This window comes from Hakea prostrata, chromosome 9 (genome assembly GCF_041222555.1).
Source record: "Hakea prostrata isolate BN-2017 chromosome 9, UWA_Hpros_2, whole genome shotgun sequence".
NCBI lineage: Eukaryota > Viridiplantae > Streptophyta > Magnoliopsida > Proteales > Proteaceae > Hakea > Hakea prostrata.
In genome coordinates this window covers 9,762,775-9,790,676 of record NC_142608.1, presented here as the reverse complement: position 1 = coordinate 9,790,676, position 27,902 = coordinate 9,762,775, and the positions used below count along the sequence as shown (strand labels likewise).

Sequence of the window (27,902 nt, the reverse complement as noted above, 5' to 3'; positions counted from 1 at the left end):
TATTCCTTGGAGTTGGTTTGGAAAGCCATATGCTTTAACGTCTCCACTAGGCTTCAGTTTGCTCCCCACCCTGTTTTAGATACCCTAAGGAATAGTCTCATAGTTGTTACTTGGGGTTGAAGTTCTGCTCTCCAAACTCCTCCTTGATGGCTGGCTCCCCCCCCCCTCACCCCCCCCACAAAAAAAAAAAATCTATTTGTACATTCATTTTCTTCCCTTTTGGGGGCTCTTTAATTTAGTTTTTATTTATCAGAAAAATAAAATTCAAGCAGGATGGTTCATGTAGGAACAATTTTAGTTAATTTAACTTGTCAAGAGTCCTAGTTTTATTGAATTTTTTTATTTATTTAAATCCTATAGGTTGTGCGTATGCACTCCCCCTCCCCCCCTTCTCTTTTTCTCATCTTTGCACTAGTTTTCTTCTCCCTCTTCCCTACTGCCAGTTTGATTCCACTCAAGTTTCCCCTTCTTCCCCTCATCTTCTTTATCCTTGCTTGGAGTTTGAATGGGCCTAATTAGATGCCAATAACTCCCAAGTTATGTGACTAATCAAGTTGACAAGTTACCAGCCTAATGATGTGGATCAAACTGACTATTCCCAAGGCTGGAGGTCCAGTAGTGAAACAACCAACATTTCAGAGGGAGACACCAATCTCCAGGTCTTGGAGCAGAAATAGGATTTTCTTCATCAAGTCTTGCTTGTTATTTGATATCTACGACAAAATAATTAGGCTTTGAAAATATGTAATTGTATTTAAAAAGTTAGAAATAAAAAACCTAAAATCCAGTCAAACCATGATCAGGATCCAATGGCCTAACTAGCAAGTAAACTAAAATTCTTACTGTTACTAGAATAGAGTGAGATTATTTAAATTACTTCTCTTGAAGCAATTATTTCAACTGAAGACCACACCTGATAGGCTGATACATTTATAAAATTACATGGTTCATTAAGATTGTGATGTTGGAGTTAAAACCTCCATTATTTCATCGATGTTTTTAGATGATAGATTACAATGATGTTTTCCTTCCTTCCATTGTGTAGAATAAACAAAATTCAAAATTCTTATATTGATTAAGCAAACTGAAATTCCTGTAAGGAACAAGTCTGGCAAGGGATGAGTCTGGTAACTCACTTGAAATCTGACATTTGTTAATATATTTCTGATATAGTCTACAAGTACTTGAGCATAGATGAACTAGTTTACAACTAAATGTTTTGTTAACAATCTATGCCCAATTTCATTGGCATTTTAATAAATGCATTGTAATGTTTTTATTGCTGTATTGTTGTAGCAGAATGTCATTTGGAAAGTCTTTTTTTTTTTTTTTTTTGGGGGGGGGGTGCTGAGATATTTATCTTCCCTTTTTACTTCTTTTTGTGATCATTATGGATGTGTACTTCTTTTTGTGATCATTATGGATGTGAAATCTTCTTCTGTATGTCTGGTTGTTTTTGTTTGAGACATTTATTTTCCCTTTTTTTACTTCTATATGCAATCACCATGGATCTGAAATGTTCTTCTGTTGTATGAGACCCTGGCTTCCTGTTGTGATGTTAAGTTCTAAAAGTCATTATCTTGCTGTGATTCCCAGAATCCTGGAAGTGTGCCACCTGCCACAAACTCAAGACTTTCACCTCTTCCTCCTGAGCCTGCGGATTTCAACTATGATCGTGGAGCAACGATTGATATTCCTCTTGATACAGCAAAGGTGCGCTTTCATTCCCAAGTATATTGTTAGCCATTTTTCTCACCTCTTAGATTTGTCTGAGTATTAGGATCTTGGCTATTTTGTTTTGTTTTATATTTATTTAATTTATTTGTTATGTTTGTAAATTTAGGATTTAAAAAAGAAGGAAAAGGAGCTTCAAGCCAAGGAGGCTGAATTAAAGAAGCGAGAACAGGTACATGCCAGTTCTATTGCATTGAATGAATTCTGCAGAGTCTGGTCAAAATGTCCCTCTTTTGTTGAACATATCTTGCTAAGAGATTCAACTTTTAATCCAAATTGGAATCACTCCTACTTTGGTATCTCTCTAATGAATTTATATGTTATATCTGTTTTATTAAATATGAGAAGTGCTGAATAGCTTAATACAATGTATATTACACAGAATCAGTTGAGTCACTTCAATTTCAATCCTTTCGTTGCTGGATTCAGTGATCTCAATAAATCTCAATTTGTATTACATGAGAACAAGCCGGTTTCTGGTGTTGACATTTAAATACTTGGTCATGTTATTTGCATATCCAATTTAAAGTGTTATAATATTTGCATGCTAGGGGAAAAGATGAGGAATTGAAGTTTTGGGTTGGGGTTTATGGGGTGATCTCCAAAGAGGTCCCTGGGAACTTGGGATGTCCATGGGTCCATGGGATTTGACTGGTGTGATAATGAAGGATCAAAGGGGCATTGTGTGGAAGTAGGACACAAATCACTTACTAGGGAAGAAAATTGCTTATGAGATGGTTTTCTTGAGATCAGGTAATTTTCTTGAGTGTGTAAACTAGGTTATCAACTAATGGGGTTTTGACAGTTGAATGGATGATTTATCAAACTTAAAAATGTTCAAGCATGATGATGCATTTGATTTATAAAATTTGATAATCCGGTGAATATTGTCTATTATTTGGGTAGATGTATTGCTGCAAAATACTACTCATGCATATTTTTGTATCATTTTTTTTATCATCAAATATCTGTTCCAGTAATGTGGTTGCTTGGTATTTGTTTTTTTTTTTTTTGGATGAATAAATAATAATATTAAAGAACAAACACCGAACTACAAGAAAGATCCAAACTGGGAAAGATCAGGGAGAAGGGATGATTTGGAAGTTAAGACCTAGGAGACAACAATGAGCTTGTTCCTTGATCAACAACCGGGGGATGGGGAATACAAATGAGTCTAGCTGATACATCAAAATAAATCGCATTCCAAATCGAATTGAGAGAGCGGGATTTAGAAGTCCAATGCCTGAGATTCCGCTCCCACCAGAGATGGTGGATCATAGCACCAAAGACAAGCTTACCTATCCGGTCACAAATAGAGGTACCTGGAAAGTTACTTAATATCCAAGACCAGTCACGATCAAACCCAAATGAGCGACGGGAGGGGGCCAAATGTAAGCAAGGGCTTTTCTCCAGAGGGAGCTGCAAAAAGGGCAAGAGAAAAATAAATGCTCAATATCCTTAGTACCATTTCAGCAAAGGATACAATTGGAGTTCGCAGGGATATGGCGGGAGATAAGAAATGCCTGGGTTGAAAGAGCAAGGTTTAGGGCTCTCCAAAGGGTGAGGGAGTGCCGGGGGATGTGTACTTTGAGCCAGACAAGGGGGGCTAGGTGGGGGAAGGGGAGGGGAATCGAACCATGTTCCAAGCAGAAGCCGTGGTGAAGGATTTAGTGGTAGAGGGGAGCCAAAATAATATTTCATGGGTGGAGGGGATGATTGGGGGGGGGGGGAGGGAGTTCTTGACTTGTGTGAGACTAGGGTGTGGGGGAGAGATCTAGGAACCGTCGGTGATGAAATCCGATAAGAGGGATGACTTGGGGATATGGGTGTCATAGACGGTGCAGGCGGGAAGAAGAGTGAGGAGAATACCCATTGGATACCACGGATCTAGCTAGAATTTGGTGGAGAGGCCCGAAGAAATTTGGGTGGTAATGGCTGGAAGAGCACGGGGTTTGAGAAGAAGGAGCTTCCTCCAGATCTAGGAAGGGTTGGAAGGGATAGGGATGGTCTAGAAAGAGTCCGATTTGAGGAGGTAAGAGTAAACCCAATGCCCCTTTGATAGTTAAAAATCTAAGTTTGTTCTTTAACTTCTCTTGCTTGTCTTTGGTTAATGTAATCATCCTTTAAAATTCTAATCAGCCTTGGTGATGCTTTATAGGAAATCAAAAGGAGGGAAGATGCTGCAAATAAGGGTACAAATAATTTTGTTATACATCATTTGGCTAATAATGTTGATGTAGTTTTTATGTACAGAGCTTGGTTAATTTATGTAATCTTATGTATTGGCTGAACTGTTTTTCTTTTTGCTTTGGCAGCTGGTATTGTCTTAGAGGACAAAAATTGGCCTCCATTTTTCCCCATTATTCACCATGATATAGCAAACGAAATACCAATTCACCTGCAAAAGCTGCAGTATGTTGCATTCACTACACTTCTAGGTTTGTAAGCTCTATCATATTTCATGGTTCTCTTGTTACTATAATTATGGCTTAAATAATGGGGAAAAACTTTTATGCAATAATTTTTGTTTATAGGATGTACACACTATTGGTATATTGGTGTGGTTATCTTCCAAGTTTTGGGTTTACAATGAAAATCAGCAAGATATTTATCTTGAAAAGTAGATCTATAATTTCTTGCTTTCATACTGTTCAAATTCCTTGTGTTTTTGAATATATCTGCCACATGGCCTAGGAATCAGTTGCTGCATGTTCTGAATATCTGCCACATGGCAGGTTGAGTGGATCTAAGTTTTCTGGGCAAGTAGGCCCCAAGGTCCTTGCTATCATGTCAAATTTCATCCCAAACGGAGTTTCAGTGTCATAGTAGAGTTTGAAAGATTCAAGGCTTTAGCACAGTCCATAATAGTGGTTGGAGTACATAGGCTGCAAAGGGTACTTGCTTCAATTTGCACTTGAAAATTTGGCACATGGCTTATCTTGACTACATTCTTGTCATAGTTCATCTTGTTTCACATGGCAGAACACTCATTGGGGCCGTCTGGGAAGCCCTTCATAGGTAGCAGCTTAAAAGCGCTTTTGCATTTATACAATGGTTCATTTAGACATGGTTAGGCATATATTATTTTGATCAGATGTACTCTTTATTCCTAAACCCCGCCCCCCACCCTTGGGTTTTGTTTGTCTTCCAGTCATGTTTTCTGCCTCAAGTTGTTGACATGAAGTTTCTGAATATGTGGGACCGCATGCTCATGTTGCAGGCTTGTAGCTTAGCTGCTTAGGGGTTGTAATTTCATAGATCATTAGTATGGAATTCAGGCACTGTTAGACTACTACAGCTATGTCAATTGTGTGCTTATATTTGTGGATTAGAAGCTTTCATATTTGGGTAATATCATACAGCTGAATCATGAAATATTTTTGTAATGTTCTATGTATGGAAATAATTACTATGGCTAAATGATGTAGCTCAGAGGAACTAATGACCAAAAAAAGACCTTATTATAGGACCAGTACAATTAGGGAAGAATAAGGGTTAGGGTTTCATTTTTGGTAAGAATTTGCACTTGGGCTTTGGATGCAGTATTAAAGGGGCTGGGGGCTAGGTTTGGTCCAAGCTTGGACAGAATCTGATGGCTGAAATTAAAGTCCTAAAATTTAGGCTTTTGGATTAATATTAGGGCTTGCTAGAATTTAGGGTTTCAAGGCTGTGATGGGGATTGTGTGCTCTCCTTTTATTTGTCTCTCTTTTTATTTATTTATTTTTTTTCTGTGTGTGTGTGTGTGGGGGGGAGGGGGTGTGTGGAAGGGGGGTTATTCTCGGGGGATGGGCTTGATGGTTAGAAATGGCTGCAATTTAAGTTTGAAATTTCTGGTATGGGGAATTTTTTTTGGATGAATAAATAATCAATTAAAGATGAAACAACAAATACAAAGAAGGATCCTATGGACAAGGATCAAGGAGGAGCATGGATTTGGGAGTTAAGCCCCCTGCAACAATGAGTTCTGGGGAGTCAAGTACCAGGGGGGAGGGATTAGCTGAGATTTTAGAGGATACATCAAAGTAAATAGCATTCAAAATAGTATATATAGAGTGGGATTTAGAAGTCTTGCGCCGGAGATGTGAGTCCGACCATAGATGATGGCCGAAGCACCAAAGACAAGCCTGTCAATCGGTCACATATAGAGGTACCTGAAAAATTACTCCAAACCCAAGCCAGTCGCAAACCTAAAAGAGTGACCAGAGCGGGGCGATGAAGGTAGGGCTTTTCTCCAAAGTGCACTAGAGAAGGGGCAAGAAAAGAACGCTTCGATGTCCTTGTGTTCTTCCAAAAAGAATGCAATTTGTGTTCACAGGAAATGGCGCGAAACAAGGAAAACGATGGTTGGGAGGGCGGGGAGGGCTCTTCAAAGGGTCAGAGAATGGCGGGGGATATGACCGTTGAACCAAACCAAGGGGGGCCAAATGGGGGGAGGGGGAGGGAGAACGGAAGGCGCAAAGGGAGCAGAGTAATTTTGGAAGTGGATGGCAGCCAAATAACTCAATGGGGAAGGGAGAGGATAGGGGGAAGAGAGTTTTATGATGTTTGAGCCTATGATGAGGAGAAGGGACCCAAGAACCATTAGAGATGAAATGCGAGAGGCGGGTAGATTTGGGAATGCGGGTCTCATAGACAGAGCGGGGAGTGAAAAGATTGATAAGGATACCCAACGGATGCCACGGATCTAGCTAAGTGGAGGAAGTTCGAATGGAAATGGCAGGGAGTTTGTGTCTCGGGAATCAGGTCCAGAAGGATTTGGGAGAAGGGACCAAAAGGGATTTGAGAAGATAAGAGTGGACCCATTTAACCCGAGGGAATGCCGTTAGTGACAATTTTCCAAATGAGTTTGCTGTAATGGAACTGACTTCTTCAGATACTGAATTCTAAGGCCCCTTCAGATTTGGGCTGACAAATGTTTGGAAACTAGGGTCTTAGGGTTTCAGTTAGGGTAAGAATGGGCTTGTTGTGGTTATTTTGTCATTTCAGGTTTAACCTAAATGGTTTTAGGTTTAATTGGAGGTTTCCTACATGAAGTGGGACTCTTAGGGAAGTCAACTGGGGTTAGGATTTAGAAGTGGAAGTAGAGTAGGTGTAGGAGATGCAAATCCTAAGTGGTGTTAGAGTGTGGTTGAGGGTTTATGTTGAACTAGGGTTTAGGTCTACAGGTGGAAGATGAATTGCAGAGATGGAGGGAAGAATTTTTAGAATTGCTACTGTTTTAGACTTTGGGTGGATTAAGGGTAGGGGTAGGGATGATGGGTGCTGTGCAATCCAACTAGGAAGGATAGGGGAGTTAAGGGGGTGGGGACTAGGGACCTAATAGGGGACGGGGGCTACTGCTGCAGTAAGGAAGAAGAGTAGAGAGAGAGAGAGAGAGAGGGGAGGGTTGGAGAGGGAAGGGGGGATGTTGAAAGGTAGTGGATGGTCTAAGGAAGATCGTAGGGGTTGGGGAAGAGGCTGGCATGTTGTGGGGCTTGTGGAATGATGCTGCCAAAGTATGGGACCAAGGGGGAGGGGAATTAGGGTTGGGCAGGGATGGGGAAGGGGATGGGGGTTGTTGCGATTGAAGGTGAAGGGGTGGGGGGCCTTGTGATGGTAGGGGAGGAGGGAGGAAGGGGCTGGGGGTTGCTGCACTTGGATTTGTCTTGAGAGCTTGCCAAAATTTCTAAAGAAGAATGCTAGACAGACTTGCTGATCATTGAAGAAGAAAGCTTTACTCAGAATCCGCTGTGGCCCCTCAAACAGGATCCACAGTCCTCCAACTCAATATTCTTATTCAATAATCAGACTTGAAGAATTATAAAGAAAGAATAGGCTATTAATAGCTTACTAAGAGACTTTAAACCTAAGTGGGACTCCTTTATAGATTAGGATCCCATTACATTTAATCACAGCCCACCAAATTAAAGAAGATCTAATGGACTGTAGTTGACACATGTTGAAACTGAAATCCTAATTAACTAAGACTCTAATTGACACATGCTAATTAAAAAACTGAGGACTCTAATTGACATATGCTGGAATTAAAGAACTAGACTCACATGCTGAAAATTAAAAGAAAATTCTGGAATTTCAAATCAGCCATTATTTAGGGCTGGTTTTGACCAGAATACCCTCTTTAGGGTTTGGCCAACCCTAGATCTGCCCACTTTAGGGTTCCGGCCAAGGGGGTTGGAGAAGATGAGTCTTCAACTGTGTTGAAGGGAGCTTTAGTTGAGCCTCCCGGACTTCTCATTGACTAGGAGACAGCTGGTCCAACCAGTCCCAACAGCAACTTGTACTTTAAACACCAAGCAACTGACAGCCTAGAAATGCTAAGCAAGGAAGAAGCAGCAACACCAGCAGGTTTGTACCTATATATATATATATGGTGCCAGCCACTCTATTATTACAATTCCTGATGAAAAATGGAAAATTAACAAAGCTAAAACTTAGCAAAAAAGCTGTACGCATTTGGTAATTAAAATCTAAATCTATTAAGTTAGAGGTTAGCTGAGAGTCCAACTAATGAGAAAATAAACTTACTAAGCTTGAACTTGCCTTAAACATGGCACTGCTCTCCTACTCAATCGTGGGAGATTTGAGGTTCCTTATTTCATGTTACGTTCTACAAGTCATGTGATTAATGAACAAGTTCAATCTCTAAGACAGGAAAGAAACTGAATAAATTAAATTAAATTCGTATTCAGCCTACATACCTATATGCTAGATCCATAAAGAGACCTTTCAAAAATAAACCCATGGGATCAAAGCCCTATTACATATCTAGATATATATATAGACATTTCATATATAAACCCATGGGATCAAAGCCCTATTACATATATATATCCTAACCCTATGCTATTTCCTAAGAAGAGAAGCCCATCTGGGTTATGGATCTGCATCGCTAATTCACTAGAACATTTAAAGTTCTTTCAAAATTTAGAAGATGTGCCTTAGAATCAAAATTGGTCTACATGAAAGTTTACATAGAATTTGATGATTACATCACAAATGGTTTTCATTCCATTGTTGGTACCATACAAACACTGATGTAGGCTTGGGTGGCCTAGTTCTTCCAGCACTTAGATTCCTGCCAGGGGCAGTTCTTCCAACATTTCAAAACACAACCAGCCAGGATGAAACTTTTATATCAAATGAAATAGGGGGGAGGGGGAGGGTCCAAACTAGGGTGTGCAGCCTTCGGATGGGAATGGGGCTTTAAGGGATTGATGTGCCATCGGGCGGGGGGGGGGGGGGATGGGGGGGGTATCCTTTTACTCTAGGACAGTGGAGGGAAAGGAGCTATAGTATCAAAGGCTTATCGGGTGTAGTGGGTCTGAGAATTGATTAAGGGGGGGGGGTTGGTCCTCCATTTAGAAGGCTACTTAATGAAGTACACCCTATATAGAAAGTAGAGCTCTTGCTTTGTGTATATGTCTTGCTCCGTCTTGAGGATCATAGAAAGATATACGGACCAACCGTAGATGAGGTAATGAAATTCCATCCATGGGAAGAACTCTAAATTGTAACGATTAGTCTAATGCTCGCCCCCCTAACCTTGAAATCCACCAAACTATTCTTACGCCCTCGATTAGATGGTTTCTCTAATGGGCTAGGTGAGCGAGGAGTTTATCCTCATCCGTTTGATTCATTTCCAACTCGTAAAAAGCCTTGGAGAAAACAAAAAGTCAACTAAGCCCTCACTTATTTCGTTTTGGGGATGAAGAACATAATCACCCTCACCCCACCTGCTACAAGAAACTCGAATCAACATGAAAACTCTTTGTTTTGGCATTCATTCCCCTTGCTTTGTGTCAATTCCCTTTGAAGGGACCCTCTTGCACTCAGGGGCGTAGCCGTGGCATTCTCTACCGCTCACATGCGAGGACCCAAGAACATTGTTTTGGTTAGGTCTTCGTTTTTGGGTTCCATGGTTCACAACATACTAGGTCTAGTTCGTGGGAGCAGCTTTCACACCTTCCCCACTCCTTTCTCTTCCTTCTTCTTGGCTTAACATAACAACCAAGCAAGATATTGTTACACCTTGCCTCTATGGGGGGCTCGCTCAGTGATTCTCCCACCTAGGACACTTTGATCCTATAAAATACGGCTTTTAACCAGAAAACGGAGGTGGATTGTGGTACGATCACCAAATAAAGAAGGCGCGAAGATAGTAGAGATTGAGGAAGGAAGCATTGCACGTTTGTCACCCCTTTAATCAATATATATATATGTGAGAAGGAAGCTCCGGGGGGTTGGGGGGGCCCCCTCCCCCCCCCCCCCCCCCGGGGTCGGGTTGGGGGCGGGGGGGGGGGCTCCCCCCCCCCCCCCCCCCCCCCCCCCCCCCCCCCCCCCCTGGAATGGTCGGGGAAGGCTGTTAGCATCTTGTTAAGCCTTAGTCATCTTTCGATGAATGCAACCTTATGCTGTTCTTTAATCCATTATTAGATTTGCGCGCGCAGCGGGGGGGCCCCCGATCACTTTTAGCCAGGCTGGAGGCCCTCCGTGAGTTAGAGTCTTTTGTCCTTGTAGGCTGATTGGATCATTGACTTGGCTCACTTAGGCTAGCTACTAGGTTTTGAGACAAGAATCACTTGCTTTCTTGTTGTTACTCCAAAACTTGTATTATATATGTCTTTTGAACTAAACAACCTTCAAGTAAGGCCCGAATGGGTCAGTCTTTTCCTTCTCATGGCCATTTTGCTAGAATAAGAGGGGGGGCCCTCCAAAGGTTGGAAAAAAAGGCCCCCCCCCTGGGGGGGGGGGAAAAACCGGGGGGGGGGGGGGGGGGCCCCCCCCGCGGGGGGGGGGGGGGGGGGGGGGGGGGGGGGGGGGGGGGGGGGGGGGGGGGGGGGGGGGGGGGCAGGGGGGGGGGGGGGGGGGGGGGGGGGGGGGGGGGGAGAAAAAAAAAAAAAAAAATAAAGAGATGATCGATGTAGGAATCATACATTGACTGATTCGCGTCTAGCTATGGGTCTTGCACTACCCTACCTCCATAATTGGGGAAAAAAGATATGCGTCTAGCTACAGAAAGACCTTTATAGTCAATTGGGTCCTCACCATCCATCATTGCATGGTGTTCTTTGACTCATCATTACTCAGATGGTGAAGATGTTATTATTGTGCCTAGTAAGGAAGAGCTAATGTTTCTACTCTACCTGTTTTATGAAAGAAAGGCTTACCCGCTAATTCATCTGCACAACGCTTATTCACCATCAGGAAATAAAGTAAATGAACCTTGGGCGTGGAATGGTTAGGTAAGAGTCAAGGCTGTTAGCATCTTAGTTATGTGGAATCCCATTTTTTTTTTAGCGAGTTGAGGGGGTGGCCATTATTGGTCGAGAAGAAGCAATAAATTGGGGTTTATCGAGACCAATGCTACAAGCTTTAGGAATCCAATGGTATCTTCATTAGGTTGATCATTATGAATGTTATGACGAATTTGATTGGGAAATTCAATGGCAAAAAAAAGGAGATTCTTTAGCTCATTATTTAGTACGAATTAATGAAATGAAGGAATCCATAAAAAATATTCAATTAGGCTCTAGAAGGAATTCTGGGAGGACCCTATGAAAATTTGGAAGTCCCGCCTTTGATAGAACAAAGGATTTTGAATGGAATGATTTTGAATATAGATTCATTAGCAAAAAACCTTCTCCTACTTTCGAATTGTCGAAACAAGAACTTTATGTAAAAGTGGAAGCCTTAAAAGCGGAGCTAGGAATTTTTCTACTACCTTGCTATGAGTTCACTCCAGTTAACTAGCCCTTCCTTTGGCATTCCCCACCTTGCGGTTAAGATAATGACTTCGGGCATGGCAAACTCCCATAGTGTGATGGGTGATGTGTACAAGGCCTGGGAACAAATTCATCACCGTATGACTAATCGGCAATTACTAGCAATTCTGGCTTCATGCAGCTGAGTTGCAGCCTACAATCCGAATTGAGGACGGATTTTTGGAGTTAGCTCACAAAGTCACATTGGAGATCACTATCTTTTGTCCTATCCGTTGTAGCACGTGTGTCGCCTAGGGCATGAGGGGCATGATGACTTGACGTCATCCTCACCATTGTTTGGCTTATCACTGACAGTTTGTTTAAGGTTCCAAACTTAACAGTGGCAACTAAACACGGGGGTTGCACTTGTTGTAGGACTTAACCCAACACCTTACAACACAAGCTGATGACAACCATGCACCACTTGTGTCCGTGATCCCAAAGGCACCCCTCTCTTTCTAGAGGATTTGCGGCATGTCAAGCCTTTGTAAGGTTCTTCGCTTTGCATTGAATTAAACCACATGCTCCACTACTTGTGCGGGCCCTCGTTAATTCCTTTGAGTTTCATTCTTGCGAATGATCTCCCTAGGTGAGATACTTAACGCGTTAGCTACAACACTACACGGGTCGATAGACATAGCGCCTAGTATCTATTGGTTATGGCTAGGACTACTAGGGTATCTAATCTCATTCGCTCCCATAGCTTTCATCTCTTAGTGTTAGTGTCGTCCCAGCAGAGTGCTTCGCCATTGGTGTTCTTTCCAATCTCTATGCATTTCACCGCTCCACCTCCATTTCCCTCTGCCCATACCATACTCCAGCTTGGTAGTTTCCACCGCCTGTCTAAGGTTGAGCCCTGTCCTTCTCCTTCGTTTGAAACATAATTATCTAACCTTAACTTAACCCATAAAGATTTATGAAAGGGAAGCGCTGATTGACTCACGATCGCGATCTCTAGATTCAGTAGGTGACTTGGTGATGATTAAAAAGGTTATCAAAAAGTTGCAGAATTAATGGACCCTTGGCTTTCAATGGATTATGTTGGTTAGAAGAGGCAGCAAGGTGGATTAAATGTGTGTTATTAATTTTGATATGGGGGTACCATTGAATTTGAATGAACTAAATGGTGCATTTGGGCTGTTGGTGGATCTCATGAATGGGGGTTTCCAAAAACATAAATAGGGAAAGAAAAAGATGATGGAAGGTAGAGGATCTGGATATTACTCACCAGGTCAGGTTAGCAACTGGGATATTACCTACCCAGAAGCTCCCTTGGCATGATTCATCAGGGCACTTGGTCAGCAAGTTAATTCCCATGATGGGGGAAGTAGGAAGAGCTCAAATTCTTGTAACCAGAAAATCAACCAATAAAAATATCTAATATTCAGTCCCCTTTGTAGAGGGATCTTAAGAAAACAATTACAAATAGAAATAGCTGACTGTAAATAAATTAGGAAACTAAGTTGTTGAAACCTAAATAACTAACTCCCAAAACCTAGCTAACTACCTTAGGGGGCTTTTGAACATAACACAACTCCAGTTCTTGCATCAGAGGTGTGAATCCTAATACAATCTAGTCAAATATAAAAGTCAATAATAAAGAAAGGCTGCCGGGGGGGGGGTGTTGTTCATGGGTCTTAAATGATCACATGACAACTTAAATCAAACTCATTGAATTATCTTTCAATTCAAAAACAGAAATTACTTAATGCTTAATCAGTTTAGGCCCGTAAGGGGCTGTTACAAGGTTAACCTGAATGATCAAGGGTCCCACACATGCATATCCCATCCCTAAGCTAATTTCACTAAAAAATAAAAAGAAAAAATTGGTTGGGGATCTGTGTCAACTGTCAAGAACCCATAAATAGAATCTTTTTGGCAAATAGGGGCTTCTTATAAAGTGGTAAGCCCTGAACAAGTTATAGATGGCATGAAGCAGTTGGAGGGGAGAGAAAACAGAATACTTTTCCTGATGAGTTCTTTGCTGAACTCAGGATTTTTAGAGTCCTGTGGTGATGGTATTACTCTCATTCGCCTGAACCCTGCCTTCAGTTTCTTTTCTCTTAGGTTTATACTGATATTTTTAGAACCTTTCTGCTGTGAATGGTGTTTCTCTTCTGTCAGCTCTCTCTCTCTCTCTCTCTCTCTCTCTCTCTCTCTCTCTCTCTCTGTGGATTTGGTGTTGGTGCTGGTGTTGGTGGAATGGTGTTTTTTTGGGATGGAAGATGGAGTTGATTCACATTTCACCATAAGGTTGCTGTCTCAACTAGTCAACATCACTTCTGTGATTTTTTTGTTAATTTTCTTATGTGATCCCTTATTTGTTTTGTGACTGTAGAACTACTATCATCCCACTTCTTAAGGAAAAGAAGTACTCAAATCTAAGCATGCTGTTATGTATACCTTTCAGTTGTTTATTCTTTTTTGGACTTAATTAAGTTGCAAATTTTGAATTGCAGGGTTGGCAGCATGTCTATTATGGAATATTGTGGCAGTTACCACAGCATGGATCAAAGGGGAAGGTTAGTGTGAAAAGTTGAAAAAGTGCCTACCTTAATATTTACTTCCCATATTTTTATACATCTAATTTCTTCAGGGCTTTTGATTTGGTTCTAATTCAGTATTCTTTATCATGATCGTTTTTCATTACATCTGGTGTTTTAGGTGCGTCAATCTTTCTCCTTGCAATTATATATTTTATATCAGGAGTGCCAGGAGGCTATGTACTGTGGTACCGTCCTCTTTATCTTGCAGCGAGGTACTTGTGTTCATTGATTATTGTAGACTTTATCTCTTTATGTTAAATTTGTTCACCAAAAGGGTTTGCTGTAGAGTTAACAGACTTATGATCTGAGAAAGACCTGGCATTGGTTCTCCTATAAACTTTCTGACTGAAGGTTTAACCAATCTAATGATCAATACCTTTGTAATCTGTTCCATACATTTTTAGGTTGGTAGGTACTAGGTAACCAACCTGAGGATCATTCAGTCGTGTAAAGATCTGATCTCCATACCTGCCTTTCTTTTGGCAACATCAAGAGTTATTTATTCCATAGTTCCATTCCTTTGGACTTCCTACTGACCAGATTTTAAATCTCTGCATGTCATCTACTATTCTGACTTAAGTTTCTACTCACAATGTTTTGTTATATAATCATATTGCTGCGTTGCTTTTCTATTTTTTCAGGACTGAAAGTGCATTGAAGTATGGGAGATTTTTTATATTTTACTTGGTAGAGATTGTTTTATCTAAATTGGTATTTTACATCAGATTTCTCATTGAACATGACATGGAAGGGATCCTAACTTGTTTTCCTTCATTTATCTGGTACAGCTTCATGTTGGATTCTGCGTATTTTCTGCAGTTGCCCCTCCTATTATTTTCAAGGGAAATTCTCTCACGTAAGTTCCTCTTCTTAGTATTGTCTTGCTTTTGGATAAGAAACTACTTTTTGCTTAAATTGAGTTCTTTGATTAGACTGTCTAGATTGAAAAATTACTTCTGCCTTATATTAGGTTTGTCTTTAGATGTTTCAGATTCATACTACAGGCATGGTAAGTGTCCTAAAAAGTTAAAAAAGAGGAGGGCAGGTGTAATTTGCAGTTATACTTGCTGCAGTTACGTGTTTCCATTTTTGAGTCAAGGCCATAGGAAAACTTGAATATGCATATTCATTTATGAATTCACATTAATATAAATTTTTTTGCTATGGATATAGCAGCATTTATGCTTCCATGAATCTTGTTCCCCTTCAAAGGATATAAAACAGAGTAAAATCTTATCAACACCCTGTCGCCAGTGCTTACTTTTCTGCATTCATATGCACCTTGCAAATTGTTTTAAGTGAAATGAGTAGAACTGTAAGTCCTTATGGTCCCATTCTCTCCCCAGCATTAAACTTCTGTTCACTATGTCTGCAACCGGATGGCAACATTGACAGCTACAGCAGACCACAAGCTCTGCAGCATTAACAATGGAATTTGGAAAGGTTTCAGGTTTAAGTTTCTAGCAGCATCTTCACGATATCCATTTGAAGAAGATTTAGATTTTAGGATCGAGTTTATGGTTGCCTTAAAAAATGCCTGGAATGAGGAGGCAGCTTGATTTCATGGTTCATGGAAGTTCAAGGGTTCAGTTCATGGTTCATGGAGATTCTGGTGACCTGAATATTCCCCGGAAAGATTTAACCATTCATGGTCCCTTGTTTCAGGCTTCTGACCAAATGACTATTTTCTCCCCTATGGGAATGTGCTCTAATATGAAAACAAAGTGTAAGTCAGTTTACCATTTCATTTGAGACCTTTTGTGTTGTCAATCCACTTCCCATAAAGCAAACATATTTTTGTTGTATGACCTGTGAATTTTAGAAGATGCAGTATAGAACTTCCATTGAATTCCTAAAGGCTAAAGATAATTGAGAATGATATCTATCTTCAAATGACTAGATTTGGATGCATTTCATCACCATGTTAAAATGTCAAAGCTTAACCAATTACTATATCCTGGGCTTATGTAAGCGAAGTCTTCAACCTACTTGTTTCACACTAATATGCAAACCCCCTTTCTCTCTACTGTGTGTTTTCTTCTCTAGCCTCTGCTGTAATTCTATTTGCTAGATTGGTAATGATGTTTATCTGATGAATCTGTCAACAGAGGTATCTTGCCAGCAATTTCTCTTATCAGCCAGAATGCTTTGGTTGGGGTAAGTTACTTTTATTTGTATTTTATTTTTGGTTTTAGTTATGTCAGTATAGTACATCAATTATCAACTGTCAAGCAGTTTGTCTTGCTTGTAGGTTTTTACATAATGTAGCACATTGTTGACTGTTTTCGCTTTCTTTGTTGTATCAAAAGATTCGAAACTCTAACAAAATTGGGAAATTGATAATCACCTATATTGCTTTGGTAGACTGGTGGACCGTTTGATAACATTTTTTTGCAACTCTTTTCCTATTAGCTGGAATTTTTTTGTTGCACAATTTTTTTTTAATAGTTCTCTTTGTTTTGGAAAAATGTGTTTCAGATTTTCAATTTTGTAACAATAAGTTTTGAGCACTTTTTTCTTTTTCTTTTTTAAACTTATTATGCACTGTATATTTAGTCAAATTAATATGCACATGTGCAAAATCAGGGGCATTTTGTCATCTCAATGAGAAATATTGTAAGAAACCATTTTGTTGGTTTTTTCTCTCATCTACATCATTTCTCACAGTCCCCTTTACTGAATTCCTTCGTGAATATCACTGGATCCTATTCTCTTTCCCCCTCTCACCACAACCTCTTCTCCCTTCCCTGAGCATAACAATACTCTTCCCATTCCCTCTCTTTACAGAGAGAGGCTTAACTGTGTTTTGAGCCAGGACGAATCGAAAATTATGTTCTTAAGGCTTTTTGTTCCTAAGGCAGATCAATTATCATATAGTTACATTGTATAGAAAACTCCAAAATATGCTTGGGCCCTTGTTAAGAATCCTCTCAAGACTACACTTGTTGCACCAGTGTTGTTCAGCTGTTCCTATGGGCCAATGGTTAGCTTTTCTAAGCATTGAATAGAAAGGACATGGTTTGAATTAGCCATGTCTTAAATTTCATGGTCAAACATGGTTGGCTTTTCTAAGCATTGAATAGAAAGGACATGGTTTGAATTAGCCATGTCTTAAGTTTCATGGTCAAACATGGTTGGCTTTTCCAAGCATTGAATAGAAAGGACATGGTTTGAATTAGCCATGTCTTAAATTTCATGGTCAAACATGTTTGGCAAGGCGTGGTGCCGTGGCCTAGGTACCCAGGCTCTTTCTTTAGTCCACAGCAACACATCATGGCTTGTTGACTCTTAAACGAGTTAATGTTGAGTATGCTACTGCTTTTCTTCTTTCTTTTTATCTTTATATATATATATATATATATATATATATATATATATTTTCATAGCTTGCTTATATTATGTCCTATTCTTGTTTGTTATACATTGGTTTTTTCATATTGAGTCATTACTAGCATTACTATATCATTTGCATGAATGTGATCAATTGTCATTGCTTTAAAATATATACAGTCTGTCCGCCCGCACGCCTATGGCAACCTTCCATCACCTTGGCTGCATAGTCAGCTTAACAATTTTGTGTCCAATTCAATTAGATACCACACTGTGTAGTATGCATGTCCATGTGCACCTATGGTACACTGATTAGTATAATATAGTCTCCCATTGTCTTGGATTTCCTGGGGCTGTGTTTTTCCACTTGCCAAGCTCTATTTGGGTTGAAATTTGACATCTGAACTGAGGAATTGAGGGTCCACCAATACATGAAATTTGTCCCATCTGATTATTACGTGAAAGAATTCACCATGCCAATGAGATCTGTAGCTGAACTGAAATGATCAATTTGGCCGTCTAGACTGAAAACTGGCCTGACTTGGGATTTGGCTTTGGTGGAGTTATTAGAGAATGGGTGGGTCCATAGCAACCCCAACTTTAGAACTTCAACCTCAGGTTCACATCAATTTGATATGATAGCGAGCCTAGCTGATGGATTCAATTCAAATCCGAACTAGAGAATCTGGAAGTTTTGGCAACAATGTAAGGAATTCAAGAACCAATTACTTGATCACAGTTGTTGACAAAAGATGGATGAACTAGAAGGTCAAAACTTATTTTTTTCAGAAGAGAGGATTTTTTTTAGGAGGGGGGGGGGGGGCTGTCAGAAGATGGTGATGTTAGTCATGACAACCAACTTTTGGAAAGGATTAATTGGTTGGTCTCCTAAGGGTACCTATCAGCAAACCCTTTTCACCTCACAGCTCCCAAATACATGGTAGCTCAAACTTTCTTGTATGCACAGCCAGGCTAAGAGATGTTAAATTTCATCTATTTTGCTGGTGTAAGAGCTTCATTTGACAGCAAAAACTGTCTCTTGGAGCAGTCTAACCTTATTACAGGTATGAAGCATGCGAGAGTACACCAAATGAAGGAAAACCCTACTCTCACCAAGCTTTTATCTTCGCTAGAATTAGCACCATCATGCCACCAGTCCCAGTGCCAAGACTACTACTGCTTGATAGGAACTTGAAAACAAAAGGTGTTGATGTAAAAAATGATTCCAAGTGGTTCCCAATCATCAATTATGCTTCTGTTGTTTAACAAAATGGTTTCCTTGCGAACCGAATCATGCGAGTCATCCCCTCTCTTGTCAGTCCCAATCAATCTGCCTTCATCTCTGGGCGTAGCATTTTGGATAGCATTCTCCTCTGCGCGGAGATTGTTCTTGGTTTTGACAGAGTTGCCCACTCCCCAGCAGCCCTTTTTAAGGTTGACCTCCACAAATTTGACTCCATTTGCTGGGATTTCATTAGTGAAGTCCTCTCTGCAATGGGCTTCCCCCTTTCCTTTGTCCACTAGATTGAGATTTGCATATCTACCCCCCACTTTTCTATCATCACCAATGGTTCCCCTGCTGGATATTTTCCTCTGCTGGGTTGGTATTCGTCAAGGTTGCCCCCTCTCCCCCTACCTCTTCTCCTTGGCTCTTGAGGTCCACTCTCATCAAGTTCAAACCAAAATTAACCAACTTCTCATCTCCCCTATCCCTAAATGCAAATCCCTAAAGCTCACTCACCTTGCTTTCGCGGATGATCTTATAATTTTCACTAAAGCTGACCACTCCTCCATCTCTTCCATTCTCGAAGCTCTCTCATCTTTTGAATCCCTTTCTAGTCTCCGGGTCAACTTGGAAAAATCCTCCCTCTTTCTCTCTGAAGTCTCCGATTTTGTCCGCTCTTCCCTTCTCCTCCTTACTGGTTTCAGATCGAGTTCCTTCCCTGTCACCTACCTCGGCCTCCCCCTAATCCCTGGCCGCATCACTTGCCATCATTGTTTGCCGATGCTTGACCATATTCGGAAAAAGCTTAAACTCTGGAAAGGTGAACTCCTCTCCTTTGTTGGTCGAGTGGTGCTCATCCGCTTTGTTTTCCAATCCTTCTATCTCTATTGGTGTGGAATCTTCTCCATTCCAAAATCCTCTATCCGGGCCATGGAATCCCTCTGTTTTGCCTTCTTTTGGAAAGGCCAAGAATCCTCATGTTTTTCTCCACCCCATTAGCTGGATATCTGTTTGTCGCCCCAAATCCGAAGGGGGCTTGGGCATTTGCTGAATTTTCAATATCAACCTAGCCTACCTCCTGAAACTCATCTGGAAAATTGCCTCCAAGCACAATTCCATCAGGGTTTCTTGGTTTTACTCTCAGTTGCTAAAATTTAACTCCATTTGGACTATCCCCATCCCCTCCCAACCCCTCCTGGGTCTGGAGAAAACTTCTGCTCCTTCGACCTCGAGCCACTTCTTTTTGGTTAGATGCTTGGCATCCGTCGGGCATCTTCTTTACCCTTTTTGGGCCCTGCTCTGTCTATTATACCCGCATCCCCAAACTCACCCCACTCTCTACCTTCATCACTAATGGTTCGTGGTCCCCTTCCCCCCCACCCAAGACACACAAGTGTGAAACTCTCTCGCTCCCCTTTCTACTAGCTCCTCTCTTGGTGACATCACCATCTGGCTTCCCTCCCCCACTAAGCTCTTCTCCACCTCCTTTGCTTGGAACCTCTTTAGACACCCCTCTACCCCTGTCCCCTGGGCCCCCTAGTTTGGTTCAAATGTCACATCCTCCGTCACTCCCTTACTCTCTGGAGAGCCCTTAACCTAGCCCTTCCTACCCAAACCTTCCTCATTAGCCGCCATATCTCGGTTAACCCTAATTGTACCCTTTGTTGGAATTGTATTGAGGACCTTGAGCACCATTTTCTTCTTATGCCCCTTCTCTTGCTCTCTTTAGGAGAAAGCCCTTGCTTCCATTTGGCCTAGGTCAAGGCGCTCTTATGGTTTTGCTCGAGATTGGGCCTAGTGCTTGAGAGTCTTCTCTGGCTCTTCCCTTTGTGACCAAGTTGGCAAGCTAGTGGTGGGAGCGAAATCTTAGGCGATGGTCCTCCAAATCTCAATCCCCAGACATGATTTGGAAGGCCATCTGTTTTGAGGTCTCATCTAGACTTCTATCTTTTCCCCATCCCCAGTGATTGATTTGCCTAAGAATAGGCTGATTGTTAGTTCCTGGAGTCTCACCTCCTCCTTTATACCTTCCTCTTGAAAGGCTTTGTCCCCCCCCCCTCTCCCTTTGTATCCTTGGCATTGTTGCCTTTAATCTATTTATTTCAAAAAAAAAAAGATGGTTTCCTCTTCATCCTCCCCAAATCTCTTGAGAATTCGATTGTCTTCTCCTTAGTGGCCTCAATCATTTCTTTTTCTCTCTTCACCCTTGTTTGAGTGAAAGTGAAACACTCTTTGTTTTTATCTTTTAATTTTGAATGAAATTGACCAAATATTCTTGAATGCATCCACTGGTTTTCATAATTCAGTCTCTGCAGATATTGCCATTGAGTTCAGAAAAGTAGAGTTGAGTTTAATCCACTGCGAGAAGCGCAGGAAAGGGATATATATATATATATATATATATATATATGTAGGGGGGGGGGGGCTGGGGGGAGACAACCAAAAGGCAGGCAAGGGTTTGCTTTTTTTAGTTAGAGTAGCAAAATATCATGTCCTGAGTTGTGATTGATGGTATTAGAGGTTAAAAGTTTCAAATAGGGAGACAAGAACTGGATAGGAGAAATCATCAGACTCGCTGAGGATCTTGGCTTGTTTTGGGAGCCATCAATTGCAAGTCTTGATAATGTTTCAAATAGGGAGCCATCAACAAAATGAGTAGTAGATAATAAGCTTTACAGGTGAGGGAGTGAGAACATTCTAGAGGTTGAATATTCTAACAAAATGAGTACTTGAACTTGATTGGACTTGATATCAGGATCAGATTTCCCGGGTCTCAGTCCCAGATTCATAAATATGATGATAATGTATGTACATATAATTTTCTCTGACGTGGAGAGCAAGCATGATTCTTGGATCTGCTTTTAGTTCTAAAAGGAATTACCTTACGTCCTGTGAATTTTTTATAACCTAAATTTATTGCTAGATTGTGCTTACCTGACGTGCATCCCCTATCTTTTGTTCACAGATTTTCTATTTCATTGGATTTGGATTCTTCTGTGTTGAATCAATGGTCAGCATCTGGGTTCTTCAGGTCTGTTCTTGTCCCCACTCCCAACCCCCCCCCCCCCCCAAAAAAAAAAAAAAAAAAGAAAAAGAAAAAAAAAAGAAAAAGAAAAAGAAAATCACCTCTACCTCTTCCCTTAAAAATTGTATTTTTTTCTTAATTTCACCAAAGCCTCGTTATTCTCATTTCATGACAGCCTTATTATTCCTTATTGTGGTTTGCAGCAAGTATACATGTATTTCCGTGGTAGCGGCAAGGCTGCAGAACTAAAGCGAGATGCTACAAGAGGAGCCATGAGGGCAGCAATGTAACATGCTAGCAGGGGAATGGTGAATGGTGAATGATGAAAAGGGATGAACGGCATTGGTTGTTGTGGTTGAACAGGAGGGACTTTTAGCACACATTTTTCATAGCCTTTCGAAGCCCATTGTTTAGGTTGATTATCAGAGTATATTATAAAATGACAACCTGATGTACAAAGAAGAGGTAGTTCAAAGTTGAAAAGAAGACTTGGTGTGATTTTGTATTGGGCAAGGGTAGAGCTTCTTCACAGCCAATTCTTTGAACATTTCGTTTAGTATTTGATTTTATACGTAGCGTGTTGATTATCTTTTACCTGTTGATTTGTTCGCTGGTACGATGTAACATTTTCGTCTGTAAAGGTGATATTACTAGCCTGTAAATTTGGGAACAGTCATGAAATTTACCACGTGACTACTGATTCATTTGTTCATTGGTTTCGATCATGTGACCCTAATTGTTTTCAACTCAAATCCGAGTGAAATTTTGTGTCTCACTCTCACCCTGAACTTGAAGGCCTGCCTCTGATTTAAATAAAAAATTGGTCATTCCTACAGCCTTTTAGGATTGAGATTTGAGACCCGAGACAATACATCCTCTTGGGTGCTCATATCTGCCAGTGGAATATAGTGTGGGGTCCAGAGATCTACACAGCCAAATGCTAAAATCCAGTGATGACAAGGTCAGTTCCCTCAGTTTTTCTCTCTTCTCAAGCTTGACACCAATAGATTTAACACATTACATTGTGTCCACACACTACACTAGCAGCTGTGGGTACTAGGCCAGCAATGGCCTTTTCTTTTGGAATTTCATGTGACTCAGAATTTGATTGTTGAAACTGCAGCAGTTAGATTTAGTTTGATTCAAACTTGCAAGGTTGGTATTCACTCAATTATTATGGAGTCGGACATCTTGGAATTAGTTAACCACCTGAATTCTAGGTCTAATCCTCCTATTGAGATATCACCTTTACGGATAATACCTTGATCGATCTTTATGGCAAAGCAGGTCAGTTGAAGGATGCAGGTAATGCCTTTGCTGCTGAGATGTTGAAAGCAGATGTTGAGCCAGATATTTTTACTTTCAATACCATGATTCTTATTTGTGGGTCTCATGGGCATGTGTTAGAGGAAGAAGCGTTGCTTAGTAGAGCTCGACTTCAGTGAGATTTTGATCTCGACTGTTCGTTCCTCAAAATGTGGAAAGCACCCAAGCAATTTCATGCTTAGTAAGAAGGAAGAAAGGGAAATTTCTCCTGATACTAGGGCTTACAACATCTTTCTATCACTGTATGCTGATGTGGATGACATCAATGCAGCTCTCAATTGCTACCAGAAGATCGGAGAGGTAGGTCTGTTCCCTTATTCTGTAACCCACAGAGCTGTTCTTCATGTATTGGGTAAAAGGAAAATGGTTCAGGAAGTTGAGGGCGTGATTAAAGAACTAGATAAATCTGGTTTACGTATTGATGAACATTCTCCACCTTCTATTATTAGGATGTATGTTGAACAAGGACTTGTTGATCGGGCAATGATACTACTTGAAAAGTATCAATTCCATCGCGTGATTTCATCTAAGACATTTGCTGCAATAATAGATGCTTTTGCAGGGAAAGGTCTTTGGAAAGACCCCGAATCCATATTCTCTCTGGAAATAAGGATTCGTCAAGACACAAGAAGTATATTTTACAATATAATGTCATGATCAAAGCATATGGGAAGGCAAAGCTATATGATAGTGCTCTTTTACTCTTCAGGAACATGAGAGCAGTGGAACTTGACCAGAAGATTGCACATATAATTCCCTCATTCAAATGCTCGCGGGTGGTGATTTAGTGGATAAAGCAAGGGAACTCTTGGCTGAAATGCAAGAAGTAGGGTTTAAACCACGTGCAGGCCTGCTCCCTGATGCAGTGGATGTTTATAAAGCAATGTACAAAGTGATGACATTGTTTATGGGTCTCTGGTAAATGGGTTTGTTGAAGCTCAAAAGGTTGATGAGGCCTTTTACTATTTCCATGTGATGAAGGAACCTAGGATTCCTGCGAATCATATAGTCCTCAAATCTTTGATTAAGGCTTGCAGTAAGGTGGAATGCTTAGAAGGAGCTCAGAAGCTGTATGAGAAGATGAAAGATTTGGGAGGTGGTCTTGATATTGTTGAATTCAATAGCATGATCAATATCAATGCAGATTTGGGATGTTGTCTGAAGCTAAATTAATTTTTGATAATTTAAGACAAAATGGTCAGGCAGATGACCTATCATTTGCTACTATGATCTACCTTTACAGAAGTGTCGGCCTACTTGATGAAGTTATTGATATTGCTGGTGAGATGCAACTATTAGGGATTGCCCTTCATTTAATACAGTAATGACATCTTATGCATGTGGTGAACTATCGCATCAGATGATAATACAGAAAATTTTCCTCTTTAGTGACATCTTTAAAGTACTGTTCAATAATGGAAGTCCTTATTCTAGGCAAACCATAATAGCTTCTGTCGTCTGTGGGTCTACATGCTTTTGCACTGGAAGCCTATGAGACCTTCGCTAATGCTGAAGTGGGTCTTGATTCCTTCCTCCATATGCAATAATGCTATATATGTTTATGGTTCTTAAGGGGAGGTACACAAGGCTCTCAATGTTTTCATGAAAATGTAAGATAAGGGACTGGAACCAGATGACGTTACTTTTATCAATCTGGTAAATTGTTATCGAAAAGCAGGAATGGTGGAAGGTGAGAAGCGGATTTACAATCAATTGAAATTTGGGGAGATCAAAAGCAACAAGTCCCTGTATGGTGCAATTATCAATGCCTATAGAAGTGCTAATAGGTACAACCTTGCTGAAGTAGTTAGCCAAGGGATGAAATTTACTTTTAACATGCAAGAGCATTATGATTTGGAAAAGGTAGTTGAATATGGTGATGGAACTGCTATACCTTCAGAACCCTAACATCGGGCTTTGAATTAGCTTTACAAAGAGAGGGTTTATGAAATTATTGAACTCTAACATCAATTTGCAGAATTAGGTAATCAAAAATGGCAGCTGCTATTGCTTTGAATATCTTAGATAGTTTGTGCCAAGTAATTGTGAAAGAAGCAGATTTTTTTTCTTGGAATGGAAGATCCTGAAGAACAGTTAAAACTTATGGGTTCTTTCCTCAGAGATGCAGAGAGATTATATGGTCAAGAACATGTTGGTGCGGTACTAGAGGAACTGATTATCCAAATTAGGGAATTTAACCTATGAAGTAGAGGACATCATCGATAGGTACTTTTGGGTTTGATTGGTTGAATTTCAAATTCAACAGTTTAGTGGATCTGAAGGCACCACACAAGGTGCTTCCATGAAATCTGTCTTGATGGATCATCATTGCGAATGGAAAGGAAAGGCCCTCATATTGCAGATAACGCTGAAGTGGTTGGGTTTCACAATGACAATGAATGGAAAGGAATGGGCCCTATTTCCGGCAGGTTTATTTTTCACTTTATTTTTTTTCTATTTTGGATGATTTCTGGCAGAGTGGGTGGTGGGGGTTTTGTTTGGGAGGGTTATTTTGGTCATTACATGATATAATGTGGGTGTAATATTAAAAATCTATAATAAAATCTAATTGAAGACTACAAGCATCAGGAATAGGGGTCTAAGTGATAAATTGGATACGTTCATTGGGTGGCATTAATTTGGAAAAATTACGTGATTAATTGCTTTTAGGTTTTTCCTTAGAAAAATAGTCACTCAATGTTTCACTTTACAAAATTAGTCAAAATTGAATTTGCATTTATAAAACTAGCCAAAATATTAAATTTTCACATTTTTTGACATTTTTTACCCCTAAAATCGATCACATCGAGCGGAAAAATCACTATTTTGTCCAAAAGGGTAAAGTCATTATTTTTTAATACTTTTTGGACATTTTCACCCTTATGCCGATATGTTCAATTTTAGAGGTAAAAATGTCCAAAGAAGTGAAAAAGCACTATTTTGGCTAATTTTGTAATGCAAACTCAGTTTTAGCAGTCTTGTAAAGTAAAACATTGAATGGCTATTTTTTTAAGGAGAAACCTAAAAGCAGTTAATCACGTAATTTTTCCCATTAATTTTAAGGGATGCTTAAGGGGTGGCACTAAAAATTTTCCAAATAGAAATAGTGAGCAAATAGATGTTACTCAGTTCTGTTCTGGGTCTCACGGTGATGAGCCAAATAAAAGAATCCATCAATGTCTATATGTTTAAAGTCCAACTCTTATTGCGCAACACTGTACTACGTATGATAGGGATTGAAACGAGGGTCAAGGCAGTGTTGGGCATTCCCAAGCAAGTTTAATCTGCTTATTCATTTATTCAGACATTATCTGTGGTGGTGTGGGTGTGGTACCCCTTCCACCATAAGCCCATAAAGGTTTAAAAAGTTGGCAGTCATTTTTCATTGGAGACCCCTATGTCATCCCCATACTGCTTGGTGGGTTATTAGGTCCTCTCATATCCTGATCACACTATTAAGAAAAAGAGTTATGGGTAGGAAAAGCATGGAGTGTGAGACGCATTCACAAAGCATGAACATGGGGTTACACGTGATTCATGAATTTCTTACTTAACAAGCTAACAAGCTAACAAACTAACTACTCTTTTATTATCAGAGTAAACCATCCAGATAAACACCATACAGGAAAGATTAAAAGCATCATTCCCAACCACCTACTAAACCCTCCATAAACCCCATCACTATATAGATAGATTATAGAATAAAGCATCTAATATTTACTTATGGATCTAAAACTAAAACTCTCAGCAGAAACCAAAGGGCTAAAGATATCGCCGGCGACCGGAAAACCAGCCTTCCAGTGCCTTGCAAGTTCTCCTTTGTCAGCAGCATTTGCTTAACAGTAAGCAGTACACTTCTTCTTGCAGTCGATGGTGCAACCACCACCGCCACCTCCACTGCCGTAGTTCTTGCCAGAGTGACTGTAGGAGGTGAAGCACTTAGCTGGGCAGGTGAGCTTCTTCTTGTAACAAGGTCCTCGCTCTTTGCACACCACGGTGGGTCTTATAACACCGCCCTTAGAGGAACCCCCACTTGGACCGCCATAGCCACCACCGTAACCTCCACCAAGGACACCGTTTCCCCACCCGTTACTGAACCCTGGAATCCCAAATCCACCACTGCCGGGACCGAAGAAACCTCCCAATCCTCCATTATCTCCACCATCCTTCTTCTTCTTGTTGGTGTTGGTGTTGGTGTTTTCCTTACCTTTAACGTTGTTGTTCTTCAGTTCTGCAGCTAAAACTCCGCTTGAGTCTGGGCGAGCAGCAGCGGAGAGAGAGGTGGAGGTAGCAAGCAAAACCGCCATCAGAAAACCACATAAGAAGTTGAAGGTATTCATTTTTTTTTTTCTTCTGGGTTTGTGCTCTCTTGTTTTGTTGATGTTTGGAGATCAAAAGACAGGGGAAGGGCTGGTATTTAAGTGGCAAGATGGTAGGGGAAGTAAAGGAAGAGCAATTAAAGGGTGATCGAGAGAGAGTTGGATGACAGGCGAGAAGAGCGAGAGTGACTGGTGGCTGTAGGACCTACTGGCGTGCTAGTCAGGTCTGGTTAGTGCACCATTATTAGTGCTGCTTCTGCTTCCTTGATTGTCATTTATGATACATTTATACCCTCTCTGCCTGCCTCATGTGCTAGTTACACACACAGTTTTTGGATGTTTGGGCTCATTTATAGAATGGTACAGTGTTGACCCATTTTTCTGTAACAGGTCTTCAGAGCGAAGGGGAATAGGAAGACTTGGTGAGAGAGCGAAAGGAGTATCTTCTTGGCATGCACCAACTTGTGCTGGGGACCAGAGGCTAGTTATTTGTATCTGATCTCCAACACCAGCAGCAAAATGGCCCAAGCTAGCTACATATTTTCTGTTGAAATTGACTGATTTCTTTTAAGGATCTTCAGAAGCAAAAACAGAAATTGGATCAACTAAATGTGGAAATAGATTTGAACTGGGTA

The 27,902-nt window shown here is 40.6% G+C and overlaps 2 protein-coding genes and 1 pseudogene across 5 annotated transcripts in view; 2 read left to right on the top strand and 1 right to left on the bottom strand.

The window, feature by feature from the left end:
- Nucleotides 1-22,670, top strand: part of LOC149004566 (secretory carrier-associated membrane protein 1-like) — a 32,258-nt gene extending 9,588 nt beyond the window's left edge. For 2 of the 4 annotated variants that reach the window (XM_089168260.1, XM_089168261.1), the window contains 11 exons: nt 1,597-1,713; nt 1,844-1,906; nt 3,893-3,926; nt 4,050-4,172; nt 13,956-14,018; nt 14,161-14,254; nt 14,684-14,729; nt 14,831-14,898; nt 16,151-16,199; nt 21,563-21,628; nt 21,826-22,668. In XM_089168260.1, coding sequence (XP_089024386.1) covers nt 1,597-1,713; nt 1,844-1,906; nt 3,893-3,926; nt 4,050-4,172; nt 13,956-14,018; nt 14,161-14,254; nt 14,684-14,729; nt 14,831-14,898; nt 16,151-16,199; nt 21,563-21,628; nt 21,826-21,912 — 810 coding nt within the window. In that variant the 3' untranslated portion in view covers nt 21,913-22,668. Of the gene's footprint in view, nt 1-1,596; nt 1,714-1,843; nt 1,907-3,892; nt 3,927-4,049; nt 4,173-13,955; nt 14,019-14,160; nt 14,255-14,683; nt 14,730-14,830; nt 14,899-16,150; nt 16,200-21,562; nt 21,629-21,825 lie in introns of all 4 variants that reach the window. The other 2 variants (XM_089168263.1, XM_089168262.1) reach the window with 2 other exon arrangements.
- Nucleotides 22,671-22,689: 19 nt separating this feature from the next.
- On the top strand, nt 22,690-24,856 carry LOC149004565 (pentatricopeptide repeat-containing protein At1g73710 pseudogene; annotated as a pseudogene).
- Nucleotides 24,857-26,367: 1,511 nt separating this feature from the next.
- On the bottom strand, nt 26,368-27,501 carry LOC149004564 (uncharacterized). The gene has a single exon (XM_089168883.1). The coding sequence runs from the start codon at nt 27,286-27,288 to the stop codon at nt 26,785-26,787; it is 504 nt and encodes a 167-aa protein (XP_089025009.1). The 5' UTR covers nt 27,289-27,501; the 3' UTR covers nt 26,368-26,784.
- Between the last annotated feature and the right edge of the window lie 401 nt (nt 27,502-27,902).